Below are 21402 nucleotides of genomic sequence, written 5' to 3' on the forward strand. Positions count from 1 at the left end.
AGAAAGCTTGTGTCTCTTTGCTTCATCTGAAACCACAGTCTACAGTCTACGTCGTAGGATTCTGACCATATTTGAGCAAAGCTAAATGGAGGAGAGGTTTTAATAACAGCTCAATTCTTTTAAAAGCCAGACCTCCTGGCAAGTAACGAGAGAGACAGCTATCTGTTCATTTCAGCGTATTATGAGAGGGAAAGACGAGCGACACAGAGAAAGGGTGTTGATAAAACACGTATTTTGAATATTCTCCAGACATTAACTGAGAAAAACAACACCCGACACAGTCACCAATAAGACTGACATTTTGTAAATAAGACTGCAGCATATGTCAAGCAGATAGAGTACCTTAAGTACACAATCAATAAGATTATCCATAATTGATTGTTGGCAGTCACTGGACAAATGCTAGTCACTTCCGAGTGCTACTTAGTACACAGTGTTACTCACCCACAGCTAGTTTCCAGGAGGCTGTCTCCCACCTGCAACGAGGCCATGCCGAAGTCTGCTATCCTGATGTTGTTCTTCTCGTCTAGCAGCAGGTTCTCAGGTTTCAGGTCCCGGTGGCTGAGAAAAAAACAAAACAAAACACAACAAAACAACGGATGTCACAGGATGCCGGCTGTAAGAAGCATTACTAGGAATCTTTTCCGCCGCTGGCCATCAAGATCCTCAATGCCTCCTTCTCAGCGTGCTCAGTATGCACAAGAAGAGTACATTTAAAATAAATGCACGTCTTACACAACACACTCTCTACATTCTTTTTTTTTTCCAGTGGCTGTCTTTGCAACAGGTATTTGTGTAGTTTGTGTGCATTTGCCGTGTATGTGAATAAAATGGAAAGGTTTCCTAATCTACTAAAGTGCCCACATTTCCCCTGAGGATCAGTCATGTGCATCTCTCTCTACCTGCCTGGATTCAAAACAATGCAAAGGCATGAAGACACAAAGCTAAACTGTCAGCAATAATAACATTATCCTCAGGTCTGTTGCTTTATTTACTCAGGAAGTATGCAGAACAACTGAAATTGATGTTCACTTGTTAAGTACACATCGATGGATTTTTGCCATAATGAGAAACATCAATTAAAAACAAAACACCCATTAAACAAAAGATGCTGTTCTTGGAATTGATTCCAGCACTTTCTGGAAAAAAAATACTATTTTACTGAGAATTATGGTAATTGTAATGCTAACAAACTTGCTTATGGTATAGTAGCGAGACATTCTAAAAACAGCAAGTTTTTCATTTTGTGTGTTATCTTTGTTTTAACAATTTGAGGAATCTGACTTGGATAGTACAATATGGTTTATAGCAACATCCATCCATTCATCCATCCATCCATCCTGTAGAATACTGAAAGCAGGAGTAGACAGCGGTAGATTTTAACCCCTTTTAATAACACAATAACTAAACCAAACACAGACACCAGTTAGCACTTTCTATATAGTTTATATTCACACCCCCTTCCTCGAGGAAGAACTATCACACCCCTCACCATCATTAACCCTCTTAAAGGAGCCTCACATTTAACATTTAGCCAATACACTCCACATCCATCCATCCATCCTTTTTCTGAAATGATTATTCCACACAGGGTCGAAGGGAGCCTGGAGTCTATCCCAGCGGTCTCAGGTCACAAATTGGAGTGCCATCACAGGACACAGTCACACACTCACATGCAATTTAGAGACTCCAATCAGCCTTCAGCACATGTCTTTTGACTTGTGGAGGAAACTGGAGCACCTGAGGAAACCACCAAAGCACAGGGAGAACATACAAACTCCACGCTAACAGGGAAGAGACAGGAATCAAACCCCCAACACTCAAATTCTTCCACATCAACCTTGTAAAACCATGACATCACGGCCCTTACTTTGTGCAGAGAGTTTCTGTTATAATTAAACAGGCTTGGGTCTTTAGTTCCAGTGAAGAGAAATGATAATGCTACAGGATTCAACTTGGGCGCTTTCAACTTTGTGGCAACAGCCCAGAAATAAAGATCAGATCATATTTAGGTGTGTATACTTTTGGCCATTTACAGCATTTTAGTAACTTAAGAAAATAACACAAAAGTGAAGCAATTAAAAAATAAAAAAAAAACTCCAACACTTTTTGATCAATCTAGTTAAGGAATAAGAAGAAGCTGAAAAATATCATGCCAGCTGGAATGGATGGTCTACCAGTTTGACCCTCTAGCTCTGTGTTTTGGCTGGTAGATGGTCAGACCATGCTGAAATTTCTCAGCAAGGAACTGAATGCTGGCTTTAAAAAAAAAGAAAAAGGAATCTAATATGCTTGATACAGTTTGAAGGTGTATATATGAGAAAACTCTGAAACAGTAGCAGCTTTGTGGGAAAATTGGTATCGGGATCAGCGTAAAAATATCACAAAATGATCACAAAAGTAGGTTCAGATAAAAGAAAACAAAAGGTGACATCGCTGCAAGTAAGCAACTCCTGACTGCACTTTTTTCCTCTGCAACTCTCTCGGGCACTGGCCGTCCGGCTGGCATGGCAGAGGAGGATGACAGATGCCCTCTGTTCCAGCGCCTGATGTTAAAAGAGCAGATGACCAGAGACAGGCCAGATGAGCTGCTCTACATAATAATGCTTCCCTCTAGCCTCCCATGTTACTCCCAGCTCACTGTTAATGCCGTCTGAATCTCAGTAGCAGCTCAGGGAGGCTGCAGTGGCACTGCTTACAGATGAAGTTCAACCACAATGGCCAACATGTACATGGATCTCCTGCTCTGAGGATACGAGCTAATAACAAACTAATTCAATTCTGACAGAAAAGAACAAGTAAATTAATAACAGCAAACGGCATGTTTCTAACATTCAAGCTCCATTCAACACTACCGCTGATATTAGCTTGACTAATAATAGCTGCATGCTTTATTAGGTGACGAATCCATAACATGTATAATGACTGCTGCCTCCACTGATATAATATCACCTGCACGTTTATCATTCCAGTGGCTGATTATCAAATCTCACACAGGCTTCATCTAAATATCTTTCCTCTGCTTCTAATCATTAAAAGCAGCAGTTGGGAAAATATAAATATTGGGACTAATCTGGCACTCCAGCAGTTTTTGCGGCTATCGGATACCGTCAGGTGTCACGGAAGCGAACGATCCCAATATCTCTTTGATAAGATTTCGGTATGCAGTCACTAATCCCGTGCTCATATGTGACGTTAAAGATGTCTCGCATGATTACCGAGCCTCTGTGCATCATATTGTGCTTTAATGTCTTATCTACGTATAAAAATGTCCGTGGAGGCAAATGACTTCAGCTCAGGTGACTTTGCCATGTTATAAATATTTATGACCTCCATTGTTAATATGGTAAGCATCTGTTTAACACCATCAGCCCTCTTCTGGCCAGTTGCTCCACCTATTTAATGAACACTTCACGGTGAGCAACAGCGTTTATCGGAGTCAGAAGTAGCTGAAATGAAGTGTTTTTACTTGTGTTTAAAAGAAAAAAAAATCCTTAAATCCTCTCATCACCCCCTCAATTTTCCCTCATTTTCCTCTCCAAGACTTGAGGGTCTATTGACCCAATTACAGCTTGAATAAACCTTCCAAAAGGCGGCATTATTCTAATGCAGGAGAAACAACAGCTAGTGCACAGGACAGGACATTAGTTGGGGTAATGGTGTGCTACTCTTGCTTCATAGCAGTGTAATTAGAATAAAGGTTGCTTTTTCATCTACTTGTTCTATTGTTTCTGCAGTAAGGTGCTGTTTTTTCATGCTCTCTGCATTCTTGCCCATGTCCGACATCTCTGTAGCTGTTTCCTGTTCAATCGCATGCCTATTTTTTCAGTCACAATGACTGACATCTAAACTTCTTAAGCTTTTCATAAGCAATTTCTTGAGACAAAGAAAGACATTTTAATGTTAAACACAGTGGGAAACATTGATATGGATATGCTGAAATCTGTGGGAACTCAGTTGCTAGGCAACTGGGGAAAAACTGAACATGTGAAAGTACAGTAGCTAATAACTAAAGCTAATGATTTAGCTACATAACAGATAGCTACAGTACAAAAGTTAAGGTAAATATTTCTAAAAACAAGACAGAACCTTCTGGAATCCCTCAGATACAGTTTTTTGATAAATATCTAAGAAAAACAAATAACCCAAGCAACCTTTACTAACCAAGGCACTGTACCTAGCATCAACTGAAATATAGGATGTACACTATACGCAGAACTGGAGAAAGCTGACGAAAGACTTTCACTTTCACTAATGTACTGAATACCACAAAAATGCTTATAATATCTGATTTGATATGATAAACTTGTTAAACATTATATTTAAATATAGTCCCAAACACCCTGGAGTCAATTTATATAACCTACAAGATGTAAACTTTAGAGTAGAAGAAACAACAGTGGGGAAAGTAGCAGCTCAGTGGTTAAGATGAAGGATGAAGTTCGTGAGCTCAAATCACAGGACCCACTAGCTTCATATCCTCATTTATTACATACATATATCTCCTCTTTGGCCTTCCTCTTTGCCTCCTGCCTGGCAGCTCCATGTCCAACATTCTCCTACCAATATACTCACTCTCCCTCCTCTGGACATGTCCAAACATCTCCATAACTCTGTACCCCAAACATCCAACATGAGCTGTCCCTCTCATGTACTCGCTCCTAATCCTGTCCAACTGTGTCACTTCCAAAGAGAACCTCAACATCTTTAGCTCTGCTACCTCCAGCTCTGCCTCTTCCTCAGTGTCTCTAAAATATACAGCATGGCCGGTCTCACCACTGTCTGTACACTGTACACCTCTCCCTTTACTTCTTGCTGATATTTTTCTATCACACAGCCTGATGAGAGTATTTGGGATACACAACACTGACAAACAACACACAGGACAGCAGTCTGGAGATGGAGATGAAGATGGAGAAGCGCCTATGGAGTTGAGGAAATCTGGATGTTGCTTAGTCTTAGGAAGCAATATATATTTATTTTATGTTTCTATACTTCTGTAAAGCTGCTTTGAGCTAAAAGCGCTATACAAATAAATTGAATTGAATTGAAATATTCATCGTATAGCTCTGGGACATACTGTTTTTCCCTGCTGTGATGAACTTCAAGGTGTTAAATAACTCCAAAACTTTAAAGGCATATCTTCATATTTGTGTTCATAACAATATGAGACCAAAAGGTCTGAAACACCAATTGATTCAGAGGATGTCTAAGAACACATACATTTATACAAATATACTGCTAACATATTTAATAAGTAAATAAAAGCTAGATTGGATTTATAATATTGGGCCTATTGTAAGTATAGAAAAGAACATCAGTTGAAATATAATTACATAATAAATGCTACACTAACATTACTCCATTGAAATAATTTACACAGAGAATAAACAACAATATCAATGCTGTTCAAAGTAAAATCAGTGAAAAAGGTTTGAACAATTTATGAGTAAAATCTGAAGGAATATTAACTGTTGCTCACTGATGTTTTCTGCTGAAGACGTTGCAGCTACATGGCACAGTGAATGCTAATGTTTATCAGAACCTCCTTTGGGTCCTTCCCTGCAAGCATCTCCCAATCAGCCTGTAATTTTCATGCAAGACCATTCCCTGTGTCACATTGCAAAACGGGTGAAGCAGTTCCTTGAAGCTAGGAACACTGAAATAATGAAATGGCCAACCCCAGTGTCCTGATCTAAACCTGATTGAAATCCTCTGGAAAATCCTTGGCAGCAAAGTTATTGCTAAGAAACCCACTACAGTTACTGAACTGAGGAAGAGACTTGAAGAAGAGTGGACTGAGATCACACAGAGCAGACAGTGACGTCCTGCAGCTGCACATGGGCTGAAGTCATTCAAAGCAAGAGCCTCCACACTTCCTACTCGTTTTAGTTGTAATCTTCTTTTGTGCTACAATGAATCATTGTGTTTTTGCTGAAGTTCCTTGGTTATTCCATGGTATAACCTACAGTGAATATTCCTTCCTTCCTACAGTATCATTTTCATGCTATCAGACAGCATATGAAGCACATCAGCTATATACGGCTCTCTGGCACAGATATATGACGCGTTGTTAAACAGCAGACATGGTGAATAACATGTTTTGCGCAGACACACATCATTGAACCCCCTAAAAATGCAGCAAGTCTAGATGTAATGTGAGCAGCGATGATTAGGAGATTGACTGCATATACAGTAGTGACTCATACGTATTCAATTACACTGATAAAAACACGCTACGGGAACTTTTTGGAAACAAACTTCATTTAGACTCGGCGCTATCTTTGCAGCTTGGGTGCCAAGAGGATCATCTACAACGCAGTTTCATGGCCCATTCAGCAGCGGAGTGAGTGGGTGGAGAGTGAGTCACAGGCTGGCTTCTAAAGAGTCTGATCCAGCCTGCTGCAATCTGCACTCTGATGCTTGTTTGGCACAAATCGTTCCATGTGACGCACACTCTTTATCTCGCCCCCACATGCACCAAAAGACCCCAATCGTTGACTGGCCACGTGAGGGAATCGTGTCTTATCAGTCCTCAAGCAGCTATAATTACTATATAAGCAGGGGCCGCGGTGGCACACGCTCATATAGTAGTTCATTGATCATTTCCTGTGACTTGAATGGCTGGAAATGGGTGGGAAAAGGAGGAGAAGCTGCTCTCATTGAGCGAGCCAGATGAGACTCACCTGCAGCAATCGATATGAACACATCTCTATTTCACCCGGCGAGAATAACCAGGCTGTCTCATCTGCTCTGAGGAATCCTCAAATACTTTCACTTCTTTCATCATTCTGCTCAGATGTTCTCTGGGTAGAAAAGCTATCCCTGTCTACTTTTGCTCTCTATTACACTTTGTTCCAGCTAGCGTCGAAGCCCAAGATCACACTAGGTGTCTGTGTACTGAGTGCAGGATTTAGCGTTATTCGGGTTAAACTCCTGACCGTAAGGTGTACAGTGTACAGGAGACACTCTACTGTATCTACAAATTCCTTAGCTGAGATTTCAGTAGAAAATAAAAGCCTGTAAGGCAAGATGTAAAGTGTTGAGTAGCTCACTAGATTGGTCTTTCATTTCCTTTTCTATATACAGCATTGAACTGAAGCTCAGATCTGTATGAAATCTATAGAAGAATATTTGTTACGTATTCATTATAACACAGTGAAATACTTTTCTTTGAATAACTCAGGGTTACAGGGTTGCAGGGATACAGTGCTCCTGATGCAGAGAAGGTTAAGAGCCTTGCTCAAGGACCCAACAGCGGCAGCATAGCGGTGCTGGGGCATGAAACGCCAACCTTTGAATCATTAACAACATTTTCTTCATGCAAGTTCACTAAATTAGGGTCAAAAATATATATTAAGAAGTTATAACCCTGTTAGTGAGAAGTTGGTTCAGCAAGAAAACACAGAGGAAGCAACATACAGTATTTGTCATATTTTTCCAGAAGTAATGAGGTACAAAAAAACTAAACTAAAGGCTTCACTATCATATATGTGTTCATAATTTGAAGGGAAAAACGTTACATGGAGACTTTAAATAATTTCTCCTCTACCGGCCCATTAAACAACATCCACATAATATTATTTCAGTGATCTAACACATACATTTCTACAAATTTACTTCTTACTGTATGTAAAGATTACTTTTTGTTTATTAAAAACTATGTAAATTAGATTTCTTCAACTAGGCCTATAATAAAAATATGTCTGAAAAGCAGATATAGGTGAAGTAGTAATTATCAAGCAATAACCCTGATAGTGAGAATAATAATATAAATAAATTAATATAAAAATTTTATGTGTTGGTTTAGAAATAGCCAGTGACTCCACATTCAATTCATCTGGACAGCAAAGACGTCATATGTCTGACTTTGTGTCTTGAGGGATATGGGTGTCAAATCGTGCCATCGTGCCATGCCAGAGGGACAGCATAGAGTGTGATAAGCGTGCTCAATTGGTTATTTTTTCTGTCTTCTGCCTTTCAATACAATAAATCTGATTTTTTTCACCACATTATTTAAAAAAAATCTATTTGATAGTATGTTCTTGTGAAAACAGAGTTTTAATCTTGTAGTGTGGAAAAGGAGAAAAGTAGCTTTTTGAAAACATTTCAGGTTTCCAACATGGCTGAATAATAATTAAAAAACATAAAAAATAAAATAAATAAATAAATAAATAAATAAATAAATAAATAAATAAATAAATAAATAAATAAATAAATAAAATAATAATAATAATTATTATTATTATTATTACTACTACTATTATTATTCCAACATGGCTGAATAATAATAATAATAATAATAATAATAATAATAATAATAATAATAATAATAATAATTATTATTATTATTATTATTATTATTATCTCTAATACCTGCATGTTTGTCTGCTTTATATAGTATGCGATGTGCAAAAAAAGCCTTTTTTATGTTCAGATTGCAAAAACAAACAATAATGGCAGTCATTCTGCAAAATGTCAGAAGACCATTTTCTTTTCTTTGTCATCATCTCTGCACAATCTGCTCTCTTCAACAGAAATAAAATCCATAGAGGACAAAACACTATGCAGGAAATCAGGTTGGGCAACATGATGATGATATCCTGATAAATTATTTCACACTACACTGTGTGGAAAAAAACCAAAAAAAACCCCCAAAAACATTAAAAAATAGATGATTATTATTATATGCATATTATTATTATTATTATTATTATTATTATTATTATTATTATTATTATTATTATTATTATTATTATTATTATTATTATTATTATTAATGTGTGTATTATTATGCTCAGCTATTGTCCTGGCTTCTAGCTGTTAGCACTGCTAGTAGCTAATTCAGTCACAGTGCACTGAGTTTTCAACTTATTCCTATCACTGAGCTCTAAGAAGCTATTAATGTGTATTTCATCTGAGTCATACATTACAGGCAATGAGATAAAGGAAGATTTTTAGCTAAGCATGATCTTATATTAAACTTGATATCATTCCATGACGTAATCATATGATGCTGTCATACTGTTCCTGTTGGTGGAAAATCATTAATGTTAATTTCTCTCGTCTGTTGTCATCTTTCAGTAGCTCTCACTGAACCCACAAGGTTCTACCTATTGAGGATGTGCTTAAGATCAATCTAACTTCTCTAATAATACAATTTCTGTATGTGAGGCCGCTGGGTCTCTATTAATATTCATCAGCTCTGAGCATCAGATAAGAAAGGAACCGAAAGGAGAGTATTTCCAGTCTTTTCTCTCTATCTTCCTATAAAATGCATGATTAGTGTTTTTGCTTCTCTACAGCTTCAGGCCACAGCATATGAAATGACTCCCAAATGGAAGGCTACATTGGATACAAAAAGCCAAGAAGTAAAGTTCAGACTTCTGCGGGAAACGTCCTATGTCCTGAAAATGCAGCAATAAAGCCACCTGTATCAGTTTATGAGTCCCTTATTTTCCCCACTGCCTGTGACAAGTTCATAATAGTGAGCCAAAAAAAGGTCCAGCAATAAACAACGAAAGAAATGCTTGCGAGTACAGAGTGCGCCTGCAGTTGATGGTGGCATGGGGAGTGATTAGGGAACTGTTAAGAAAAAGAAACTCTGAGAAACTGTTCTGAGGAAATTCTGGCTACACTGCAAAAATAAAAAATAAAAAAAGTTAAAAATATCTTAACTTGATCTAGAATTTCCGATTAAAACATTACACAAGAAACCAAATAATTCTAGACTTTTTTCTTGTTTTATTAGCAGATTAAGTTTAACATTGAGTTCTACAACCAAACACAAATACAGTGGAACCTCAGCACAGGAATTTAATTCGTTCTGGAGGCGAATTCTTAAGGTGAAAATTTGTATTGTGAAACGGATTTTCCCATAAGAAATAATGTAAATGCAGATAATCCGTTCTAGCCACCCAAAAATATTACCAATATTACCAGTACAAAGCGTATGTAAACTGTATGGGTGCTTACAAAGAACTGACCCAAGCCAAGTGTTCCATGCCACAGGTCCTCACAGGAAGTCATGCCCAGTGGTGTAGTGGGCCCTGGAGAAGTGGGTATACGGCGTATACCTGAGTATACCCTGCACTACACCACTGTCGCTGTCAGCACCCTCTCTCAGGGTGGGGGAGGAACCGGGCACAGGCGCGGACGCTTGGCTGACGTTAGCTGTGCTGCTGTCTACATTGCTATCGTTAGCTGAGCTGCTGGCTAACTGCAAACGATGTAGCATTGCGAGGTCGTTTGTAATTCTGAAAACAAACTTTTGTTTGAGTAGTTCGCTTTATCTTTCTTATTCCTTATTATTTCATTAATTGAAATAGTGTTGAACATCAGGTAATGATTGACAGTGCTCTGATCCAATGGCGTTGGGCATTGCCAGATTGTCAGGGGTGGGGCGTTTACTATCATATTTCAAGGGAAGCCGGCGCCTCGGTCCTGAATGCATAACTGTCTTTACTGGGAGTTTTTAGGGAATATTTGCATTTATTCACAATTTAATTGGACTAGCTACTTATGTGATGATCTTCGCTAACGCAGGAATGATGGAATCAGAGGGGATTTAGAAGTGGGTATACGCAAAGCCAACTGATAAAGAAGTGGGTATATGCCGTATATCTGCGTATACCCTGCACTACACCACTGGTCATGCCACCAAGCTAGGGCTAAAAATAGAACAGACCACGCCACCAATCTGTCAACAAAAAAATACATGAAAAATCACCTAGCTTTTGAATGCATGTCAAAGGCAACGTTGGTATCGTGGCTTTACTCTTTCAAAAGCGCTTTTGCTGACTGAAAAAAAATCGTAAAATTCATAAACTCGCTTCGCTTGGCTTTCCATTGAAGCAAACAAGTTTTGAACGACTCCCAGACGTACAGGCAACTTGGCCGGGGTTCGGTTTGGTTCGTGTGCTGAAAATGCTTCGTATGTCGATGCAAAATTTCAATTCCTAACACGAAAAAATTCATAAGGGAGACCATTCATATGCCGAGGTTCCACTGTATCTGCCAATAGAATAAGACAAATTAAAGCTTAACAAGTTGTAACTAGAAAAAGCAGATAAATCAGCCTAGATTCAAGATTATTATCTCTTGCTCAGATGGCATTATTTTTAGTGTGGTTTGTGCTTAATGTGACACACACTCAATCCTCCTGATGAACAGACATGAATGAGTACACTCTTAGAAAAGCTTTTTTACTTTATCTCTCTGAGGGAGTCTTTAAAGGTTGCATGTAAAACAGTACAGACTACTGAGTATTTCCCTTTAAAAAAAGAAAACTTTAAAATTAGAGACCCATTAAGAAGTTAAAATCCAAAGAACCCATGAGGAAGCATTTTTAGAAGCATTTTTAGGGCTGAGGAGTTGTTGGGGTGTGAAAAGCTCATTATGGGGGAATCAGGGAGAAAAAGTACAATAGGAGAAGGTAGTTAAATGGAGGAAAAATTTCTTCTTGAACGTTTTTGTTAATTTATAACAAATATACAAATTCACTGCTTCACATCCCCCAATAATACATGATTTACTCCATACCCCGGGCATCAGATGATGTTTCAAAATGTCACATCAAACTGTTTTTTTGGAACATATTGATCTGGTTTTTCTTATTTTATTTCAATACTATAAGAGAGAATGGTAGCCTCTTCAACCCAGATGTCACAGCAGGAATGCACATAGAAACATCAGCAAACACATAACACACAGACAGACCCGAGACTGATGAAACTCGGCTCACTTCATAAAAAAAAGCTTATGGATATCTTGATGGCGTTGTAATTGAAAGCCCCTGGGTATGAATGCATTAGCATGGAGTGCAGATGGGGAGTGTTCACGCTGGCTTGCCATCAGTGTGTCTCCTGCTATTCCTAGAGACACAGGAAACCTTTACACTCTTTGTGTAGTAATAGTTACTCAACTTGCATTATAATGTTGTTTCAACACTCCTGGACCAAACTGTTAAAACTTCAAGAAGTCTAAAAGTCTAGACGAGATGTGTAACACAATGCTACTCTCTGTAATGGTATTCGGATTTAAACCCAAAGGAAGTGCCTCTTTGCCTCTGAAAACACTGAAAACAGTTGGGAAAAATCTCCAAGTTAGAAATGGCACCATGATTAATGCTGACGCTTCCTCAACCTCAGCTACATCACATTAATGTTCTCAGCTGGAGACGCGCTCATGGTAGCTGTGCTTTTACCTTTTTTAATCTTTTTTTTTCAGTCCAGTTAATATTTTTTGTGTACTTCTGTTAGTTTTGTGTATTTTTAGTTGGTTCCCAAAAATAGAAAGAAAGAAAGAAAGAAAGAAAGAAAGAGGAAGAAAGAAAAAAAAGAAAGAAAGAAAGAAAGAAAGAAAGAAAGAAAGAAAGAAAGTAGGAAGGAAGAAAGAAAGAAAGAATGCATGAACGAACGAACAAACGAAGGAAGGAAGGAAGGAAGGAAGGAAGGAAGGAAGGAAGGAAGGAAGGAAGGAAGGAAGGAAGGAAGGAAGGAAGGAAGAATGAATGAACGAACGAACGAACGAACGAACGAAAGAAGGAAGGAAGAAAGATAGAATGAATGAATAAATGAAAGAAAGAAAGAAAGAAAGAAAGAAAGAAAGAAAGAAAGAAAGAAAGAAAGAAAGAAAGAAAGAAGGAAGGACGGAAGGAAGGAAGGAAGGAAGGAAGGAAGGAAGGAAGGAAGGAAGGAAGGAAGGAAGGAAGGAAGGAAGGAAGGAAGGAAGGAAGGAAGGAAGGAAAGAAAGAAAGAAAGACAGAATGCTGTTTTTTCTGCCCTGTGGGAAGGAACCAAGTGTTACATGTCTCTATATTATAATCTTCATATAAAAGACATTTCAGCTTGTTTTCTGTGTTGTTTTTCCTGAGCTGGAAAAAAAAAGGTTTTAACTTCAATGCCTCATTAACATGGAACAACTCCAGAAAGCTGACAGGAAAACTTTCTGTGGTCTTTTAAATAACTTTAGGTACAGCCATGTTGGATCTGTAATCCTGTGTCCTTTGCATCTATTTGACCAGGTCAGTCTTGTAAAAGAGGTTACTTGTATTCATTTGTTTCTCTTTAGGGTACATTACCTGTTTGTTCTGGGAAAAAAGCCACTGCATTCATATGTGCATGCCATTCATCATTCATTCATCCATTTATCATATATCAAGCGGACAAACAGAATTATCACGTGTTCAAAATACTAATCTTTAACTAAATAGGAATGATTATATTAATGGAAACCTTGCCATGTGTCAAGTATAAACCAGCCCTAATCCCCACTCTGTACATCACACTGCTCATGAAGCAAAGTGTGACAAACAAACAAACAAATAAATAAATAAATGTGAAATATGTGATACAAACCTTTTTTTTGCCTCCAACAGTTCAAGTTTTAGTTTTAACCCAATTGGCAATTTATTATTTTATTTAGCAGATAATTAAAAATTATTATTATTATTATTATTATTATTATTATTATTATTATTATTATTATTCAACTTACTTACTGGGAAAAAAATTTAATCTTGAGCTACTTCCTTTGTTCCAGTTTAAATGTACACCACCGCTCCAAAGTTTGGGATCACTCAAAAATTGTATTGTTTTCCAAGGAAATACACATGAAATTAGTCTGAATAGAAAATAAATATAGCAAAAGAGCAGGACATGCTGACATGTCAGAGTTACAAATAATGATTTTGATGGAAAAGATAAATGTTTTCTTCAAACCTTGCCTTCATCAAAAAAAAAAAAAACACCTTTTGCGGCAATTATAGCCTGAGCATTCTAGCGGTCAATTTTTCTAGATAATCTGATGAGATTTCACCCCATGCTTCCTGGAGCATCTCCCACAAGATGGATTGGCTTGATGGAGCCTTCCTCCGTAGCTGAAATCAAGCTGAAATATACAAGTGATCCCAAACTTTCGAGCGGTAGTGTATATACAGCGTGGTCCAAAAGTCTGAGACCACATCGGTTTTCATCTCAAATTGAAAATAAACAGATGGTTTTAGAATTTTTTAAATATTTCAAACAAAGAAAGTAAATATCCAATGTCTTGAATGTTTAATATCTAAGGTTCTGGACTATTTCTTGGTCCATATTTAAATGTAAGCAAATGTGTGATATTGACCATGAGCAAGATTTTCCTCATTCCTAATATCATCTATTGAAGCGTGTGGTCAGACGACACTCTGATGCATTTAATCTAAAATGGATCATACGGTTGTGGAGTTGATGCTAGCTTGACCGTACCAAATACGAAAAATACTTAAAATTCATGTAGCTATTTCAAAGATTCTGCTTTTCACTTAAGTTGTTGTCAGTTATGCAATTTGCAACGAAAATGATTTTTTAAATGAGAAAAGAATGCAAAATAGAAGCGTTTTCACTCGAGCTCTCAGACCTTTGGACCCCATTGAATATGAATTATTTTCCTTCCACTCAGTCTGGTTATTAACAGATAATATGCTGAGGGAAAAACAATCCCAATCGGAAAATATGAAGGGTCTTCCCTTAATTGTCCTTCCCTGAAATAAAATATGTCTCTCTGCACTAGCTGAAGACAGACGTGTCATAAAAATGCACAGAGCTGTAAAAAATAAAAATGCAAATCTGGTGAGGTCACAGTACTGGAAGCTACTGCTGGCGCACTGCAGTAATAAGAGGACAGGACGTGACTACACTCACCATATGGAGTGACTGTGACAGAAATCCAGAGCAGAGATGATCTGTCTGAAGAACTTGCGTGCCTCTTTGGGTGTTAATCTTCCCTTCTTCACCAGGTAGTCGAACAGTTCTCCTCCAGACACGTGCTCTAGAACCAAATACCTACAGAGAGATGAGAGGCAAAGAGAGAAATCATGAGAAAGATCAGGAAGAAGAAAAAAGAGACAGATATTTAAAGGTTTTACAAACAAACATAAACATAGGGACATGGACAGACAGACGTGCAAAGAGACAAATGGTCAAACAAACACATAAGGACTGTTAGATACAGAAAGACAGAGATAGACAGAAAGACCCAGATACAAACATAGGGTCACAGACAGACACACAGGTACAGACAGAGAGACAGTCAGTCACAGACACAGAAATTCTAAGAGAGAAACATACACTAACACACACAGAGACATACAGACAGACAAACAGACATACAGGTAATCAAACAGGCAGCTACACAGACAATCACACAGACAGATTCACAATCACACAAACAATCATGCAGGCAGACACACAATCACACAGACAGACAGATAGACAGACAGACAGCCATGCAGACAGATAGACAAACAATCACAAATAATCATGCAAGCAAAAGCACAGATAATCACACAACAGACAGACAATCACAGACATATACAAAGAGAGACAGACATACAGCCATATACAAAGACAGACAGACATACAGACTGATAGAAAGACAGACAGACAGACAGACAATCATACAGACATATACAAAGACAGACAGACAAACAGACAGACAAACCAACAGATTCACAGACAATCACTCAGACAGATACACAATCACACAGACAGACAGATAATCACAGACATAAACAAAAACAATCACAGACAGATACACAGACAATCAAACAGACAGACAGATAATCACACAGACATATACAAAGTCAGGCACACATATAGACAGACAAACCAACAGATACACAATCACACAGACAGATACACAGACAGACAGACATACATATACAAAGACAGACAGACAGACATATACAAAGACAGACAGACAGACATATACAAAGACAGACAGACATACAGACAGACAATCGCCCAGGCAGACAGAGTAAGAGTTTTTCTTTTTCCTGGAACATTTTATCAGCCACCTGTTGAGGACAGGAAGCGAACACCTCTGATATTGACTGAAGCAAGCAGACAGGGAGCTGAACAGTTCCCTGAAGCCTACAGCGCCAAAGCTGTCATGTCTTTGGATGAACCCGAGAAACAAAACTACAAGAAGACTCATTCATTTCTGCAGGGACGCACGGGTGTCACGTCTTTCATCAGATCAGATAATGTCCTCTCTAGGAGCCTCCTAACTACAAGATAAATGGAAGAAATGAAATCAGCAGTGGGGAGGGAGGAGTGGGAATCAGCAGTGGGAGGCACTGGGATGAAAGATTCAGTGGATTTGGGCTTGGGTTTGCGTCTAGTAAAGGTGAGATAAAATGAAGTTTTTCGGATCTGACAGCGTGTCAGTGGATTTTCTGCACTGAGAAAACAGACAAGATAGACAGCTTTCTGTTTTACTGCTGCTGCTGCATGTTGGAGTGTGTTAAGCTGGTTTTCAGCTGTGTTTTAAGATTATTACTTGTCCCAATGTACGAGATGATCCGAATAAAATATTGAAAAAGTTCTATAACAGACTATCCAATAAAAAATAAGCACCATAAGCCAAGCACCATCTTACCTCAAAGCTCTCATTACTCCTCTCACTGCACCTCGCTCCCTCAGATCCACTAACACTGCTCAACTGGTCCCACCATCTCTCAGGGTAAGAGGTAGGTATACATCTAGACTCTTCTCTGTTCTGGCACCGAGGTGGTGGAATGAACTTCCTCTAGATGTCCATAGACTGTTTTCAAATGACGATTGAAGACCTACTTCTTTCTGAAGCACTTAAACTAGCCCTTACTTTTCCCTGTTTTTTTATGTATTGTTATATGTTGTATGTTGTTGTTGATCTTTCGCCTGAGTGTGAGGGGTCGCCACAGTGGACCAACCCAATGCCCTTCCTGACGCAACCCTCCCATTTTATCCGGGCTTGGGACCGGCACTGCATCCAGAGGCTGGGATTTGGGCACTGGCTGGGAATCTAACCCACATATTTAAAAAATAATAATAATAATAATTAATAAAACTCTAGGCTGATGGTATCTTAAGTTGTACCAGTGTTAATGGATTCAGTGATAGAGACTTTAAACACGTCGCTCTGGATAAGAGCGCCTGCCAAATGCCAGAAATGTAAATGTAGGTCACATAAACAGACTGACATTAACGTTTAACCATTGCTACTACTGTATTTATAACTGTCTCGTGAGTTTGTTGTCCTGTTGGTGGCTCTCAGACGAGCATCAAAGCCTCGGTTACACATTTCACCATTTTAGAGATGACACGAAACCTTGATTATCAGCCAACATCTATAACCATCCAATATTATTTTCTGTAAATTAATTCAAACATGCTAAAGCACTGCAGCTTACATATGGAATTTAGATATAGCTCTTTAAATGTAAACAAAAAAACCCCCCAAAAACTAAATCCAATTCCAGTCTTTTCAATTCGTTACAGATTCAGCTCAAATTTACTCTCTTTTTCCTCGGCCTAATCTCTTCTGTGAAAGCGTGTGATCAGACGACACTCTGATGGTTTTGATCTAAAATGGATCATAAGGTTTTGCTCAAACGTGTGGAGTTGATGCCAGCTCGAGTTTAGACTGTTAATAAAGCAAAAACAGAGCGTGTACCAAATACTAAGAAATACTTTGAAATTCGTGTAAATATTTCAAAGATTCTACTTTTCCCTCAAGTTGTTGTCAATTACACACAATTTGTAATGAAAATTGGATTAAATGAGAAAAGAATGCAAACTAGAAGCGTTTTCACTCGAGCTCTCAGACCTTTGGACCCCATTGGATATGAATTATTTTCCTTCCACTCAGTCTGGTTATTAACAGATAATATGCTGAGGGAAAAACAATCCCAATCGGAAAATATGAAGGGTCTTCCCTTAATTGTCCTTCCCTCAAATAAAATATGTCTCGCTGCACTAACTGAAGACAGACGTGTCATAAAAATGCACAGAGCTGTAAAAAATGTGAAAAAACTGAATATTTCAGCAATACTGTTTTCCACAAGTGTGATTATGGGAATTTTTGACCATTCCTCTCGAAGCACATTTGTGAGGTCAGGCACTGATGTTGGACGAGAAGGTCTGGCTTGCAGTCTCCTCTCTAATTCATCCCAAAGGTGTTCTATCGGGTTGATGTCAGCTCTCTGTGTAGTTCCTCCACACCAAACTCGCTCATCCATGTCTTTATGGAGCTTGCTCTGTGCACTGGTGTGCAGTCATGTTGGAACAGGAAGGGGTCATCACCAAACTGTTCCCACAACATTTGGAGCATGAACATGTCAGAAATGTCTTGGTATGCTGAAGCATTAAGAGTTCCTTTCACTGGAACTAAGGGGTCAACTAATAATCCCACCTGCACTAAACTTTACACTTGGCACAATGCAGTACCGTTCTCCTGGCAACCGCCAAACCCAGACTCGTCCATCGGATTGCCATAGAGAGAAGCGTGATTCCTCACTCCAGAGAACATGTCTCCACTGCTCTAGAGTCCAGCAGTGGCATGCTTTACACCACTGCATCCGACGCTTTGCAGTGCACTTGGTGATGTAAGGCTTAAATGCAGCTGCCCGGCCATGAAAACCCATTCCATGAAGCTCAGTACTCACTGTTCTTGAACTAATCTGAAGGCCAAACTTTGTTTCTGTAGCTATTGACTCTGAAGAAAGTTGGCGACTTCTGAGCACTGTGTGCCTCAGTATGCACTGACCCAGCTCTGTGCTTTTACATTGGCTGAGATGATATTCTTCCCAATTGCTTTCACTCTGTTAGGATACCACTAACAGTTGACCGTGGAATGTTTAGTAGTGAGGAAATTATTTCTAATGGACTTATTGCACAGGTGGCAACCTATCACAGTACTATGCTTAAATTCACTGAGCTCCTGAGAGCTATCGCCAGTGTTTGTAGAAGCAGTCTGCATGCCTAGGTGCTTGATTTTATACAACTGTGGCCCTGATTTGAAGGGGTGTCCCAAAACTTTTGAGTATGTTGAACGTAGTAGTTGTTGTCAGCTGTCTAAGATCACAATGGCGCCAAGTCTGTCATGCATGAGCAAGTCACATGGTGTGACTAAGAGCGCCAAGCTCAAATCCCAACCCAAGAGGTGTCATTTTTCTCCATTAAATCATACACACACACACACACACAAAGAAAACAAATCATACAATGTTAAGCCAGCTTCAGAGACAAAGGACAAGGGAGTGGATGGAGTGAATGTTGCTCATTGCTGCTGGCAGGAAGGACAGATGAGTGTGTAGCCAGAGAGAGAAGTTCAGTACAGCTGGACTCACTTCTTCATTCTCCTTTCCACCTGCACTGGCAAATTGAATCTGCAGAGTTTAAAGTCGCTCTCTGATCTCATCAGTATCCTCTGGCCTTTTGTGTCTCTACCCAGAAATTCCCGCTGATCTGTAACTCGCACAGCCACCATAAATGTCTTGAGCAGTTTTATAGGTTGTGCCGGTGGGTCGTCCTCAGCTTTCTGTCACTCTAATACAATATTGTCTCAACTGGTTTCCTTTGGAGGGTTTAATGACTTCTGGAAGCCATTAGAGGTTAAGAGAGGTAATGCACTCTGACTTACTGAGACACATAGCACACAGCATCAAGAGCTTAAAGTGACTTTAAATAAAGAGGATACACAGAGGAAATGCTTACTTTAATTGCTTGCATTGTTTGAATAGAGAAGTACAATAATCCCTTGCCATTTCAGCCAGAGCCTCAAGGCTTACACACACACACTTGCACACACACACACTCGCGCACACACACACACACGCCCTCACACACACACACACACACACACACACACACACGTGCATACACACACACATACACACTCGCACATGAAGACACACATTCATACATGCACTCTGTCACACACAGACACACACTCACACTTGACAATACGCATACATACATGCACTCTTTCTCCCACACAGACACACACACACACACACACACACTGACTGGGGCTCGTTGTTATTTCTGAAAAGATTATGTGGCCTAACATCGTGTTATGTGATTGTTCCAAATCATTTGAAAAGGGATTTGTTTGTGCAATTACCTGTCATATCTGCACAAACTATCAGCGACGTGATATGAAGCCAGATCCTTTTCAGCATTCACAGCATGATTTGGGAAGGCAAATGAAATCAAACAAAAACATCTCGGCCTTGCTTTTTTCAGGGCAGCGTGAGCACTATCACGGTTTAAACACACATTGTTTGCTCCGCTTGCCTTATAGCGTATGTCTCAGATCCAGAAGGTCAGCTGGAGGACATCATTTTTAAGAGATAAACCAACAAAAAGTGCAAATGGGGGGTCTTTTCTATTTAGCTGGTAATTTATAAAGAAAACACCGGTCACCTGTGGACAAATATTTGAGGCTGAAGTTTTTAACCAGATGTTGGATGTTACGTGTGTTATCACGATGTTTATAGAAAAAAGAAAAAGAGTCACCTGTAGACACATTAGTGGCTTTCAGACTGCTGTAAAAAAAAAGACTCATGTCTTTATTTTTGTTGTTATTATTATCAGTGGTACTTTTAATTATTATTACTTTAAATAGAGCAGCTGAGTCATCTCTGGTTCTATGAGCGACTTCCACAATCCAGCACGATGACTACACGCTTAGCAATAACGACTCATCCCTGAAATAGGAAAAAATAAAAATGGAGCATACAAAAAAATGCAATACTTACAAATATTTCTTGTTTTCGTAGACGTCGTGCAACTTTAAAACGTGTGGGTGTTCTATTAGCTTGAGAATAGCGATTTCTCGTTCCACCTGTAATAAAGAAGAGAGAAACAAAAGACACAAAAATCCCATGAAGTGCATTATAATGGATGTGTCAGGGTTTCACAAAGACATCCATTCTTTTTTTCTCCATGTGGATAATAGTGGCATAGTGAATCTTACAACAGAATTTCTCCTCAGCATGAACCAAGAGTTACATCAGCAAACATCATGAAAAGTTACACCAGAGTTTACCAAGAGAAACAACGAGAAAAAAAACTTTCAGATTCTGCTCAGAGGTTCGACAATGCAAAGTTAAACTGCGAGCTGTTTTACTGTCACCTCACAGTGTAACGTTCAAAACAAGTCGAACCTTTCTCGAAACAAGTGAGAGGGAAAATTTATAAAGGCTGTGATGTGATGGCTGCTGAGTGATGCGCTTTTAAAAACACTTAAGTGACGTGGCTAGGCTCAGACAGATGCTAGATCCAGGCTTAGCGCTTTTCAACATGGCTGCACTGCGCAAAGCTTTATAAGCAGGAGGGAAAGAGCTGGATGGTGAAGGCTGACGTCTACTTACTAGAACACTCACACAGTCAAATATCAAATTGAGCTTTTACTGCTTTGGGGTTTGGGACACTTTAGAATGCTACTTGACATGACCCACAATCTATATGCCTTTACTTATCCCTAATAAGTGTAACGGTGGTGAGGAAAAACTCCCTGAGGTGACATGAAGAAATCTTGAGAGGAACCCTACTCAGAAGGGAACCCATCCTCATCTGAGTGACACCAGAGAGTGTG

General features: G+C 39.0%; 1 protein-coding gene across 3 annotated transcripts in view; it reads right to left on the bottom strand.

Moving 5' to 3' along the window:
- Positions 1-21402, bottom strand: part of brsk2a (BR serine/threonine kinase 2a) — a 217844-nt gene that overhangs the window by 56161 nt on the left and 140281 nt on the right. For all 3 annotated transcript variants that reach the window (XM_058408321.1, XM_058408322.1, XM_058408320.1), the window contains exons 3-5: positions 20564-20649; positions 14682-14822; positions 445-561 (exon numbers count right to left, since the gene is read on the bottom strand). In XM_058408321.1, the coding sequence (XP_058264304.1) occupies positions 445-561; positions 14682-14822; positions 20564-20649 (344 nt within the window). The remainder of the gene's footprint in view (positions 1-444; positions 562-14681; positions 14823-20563; positions 20650-21402) is intronic.

This window comes from Hemibagrus wyckioides, linkage group LG14 (assembly GCF_019097595.1).
Source record: "Hemibagrus wyckioides isolate EC202008001 linkage group LG14, SWU_Hwy_1.0, whole genome shotgun sequence".
Classification (NCBI taxonomy): Eukaryota; Metazoa; Chordata; class Actinopteri; order Siluriformes; family Bagridae; genus Hemibagrus; species Hemibagrus wyckioides.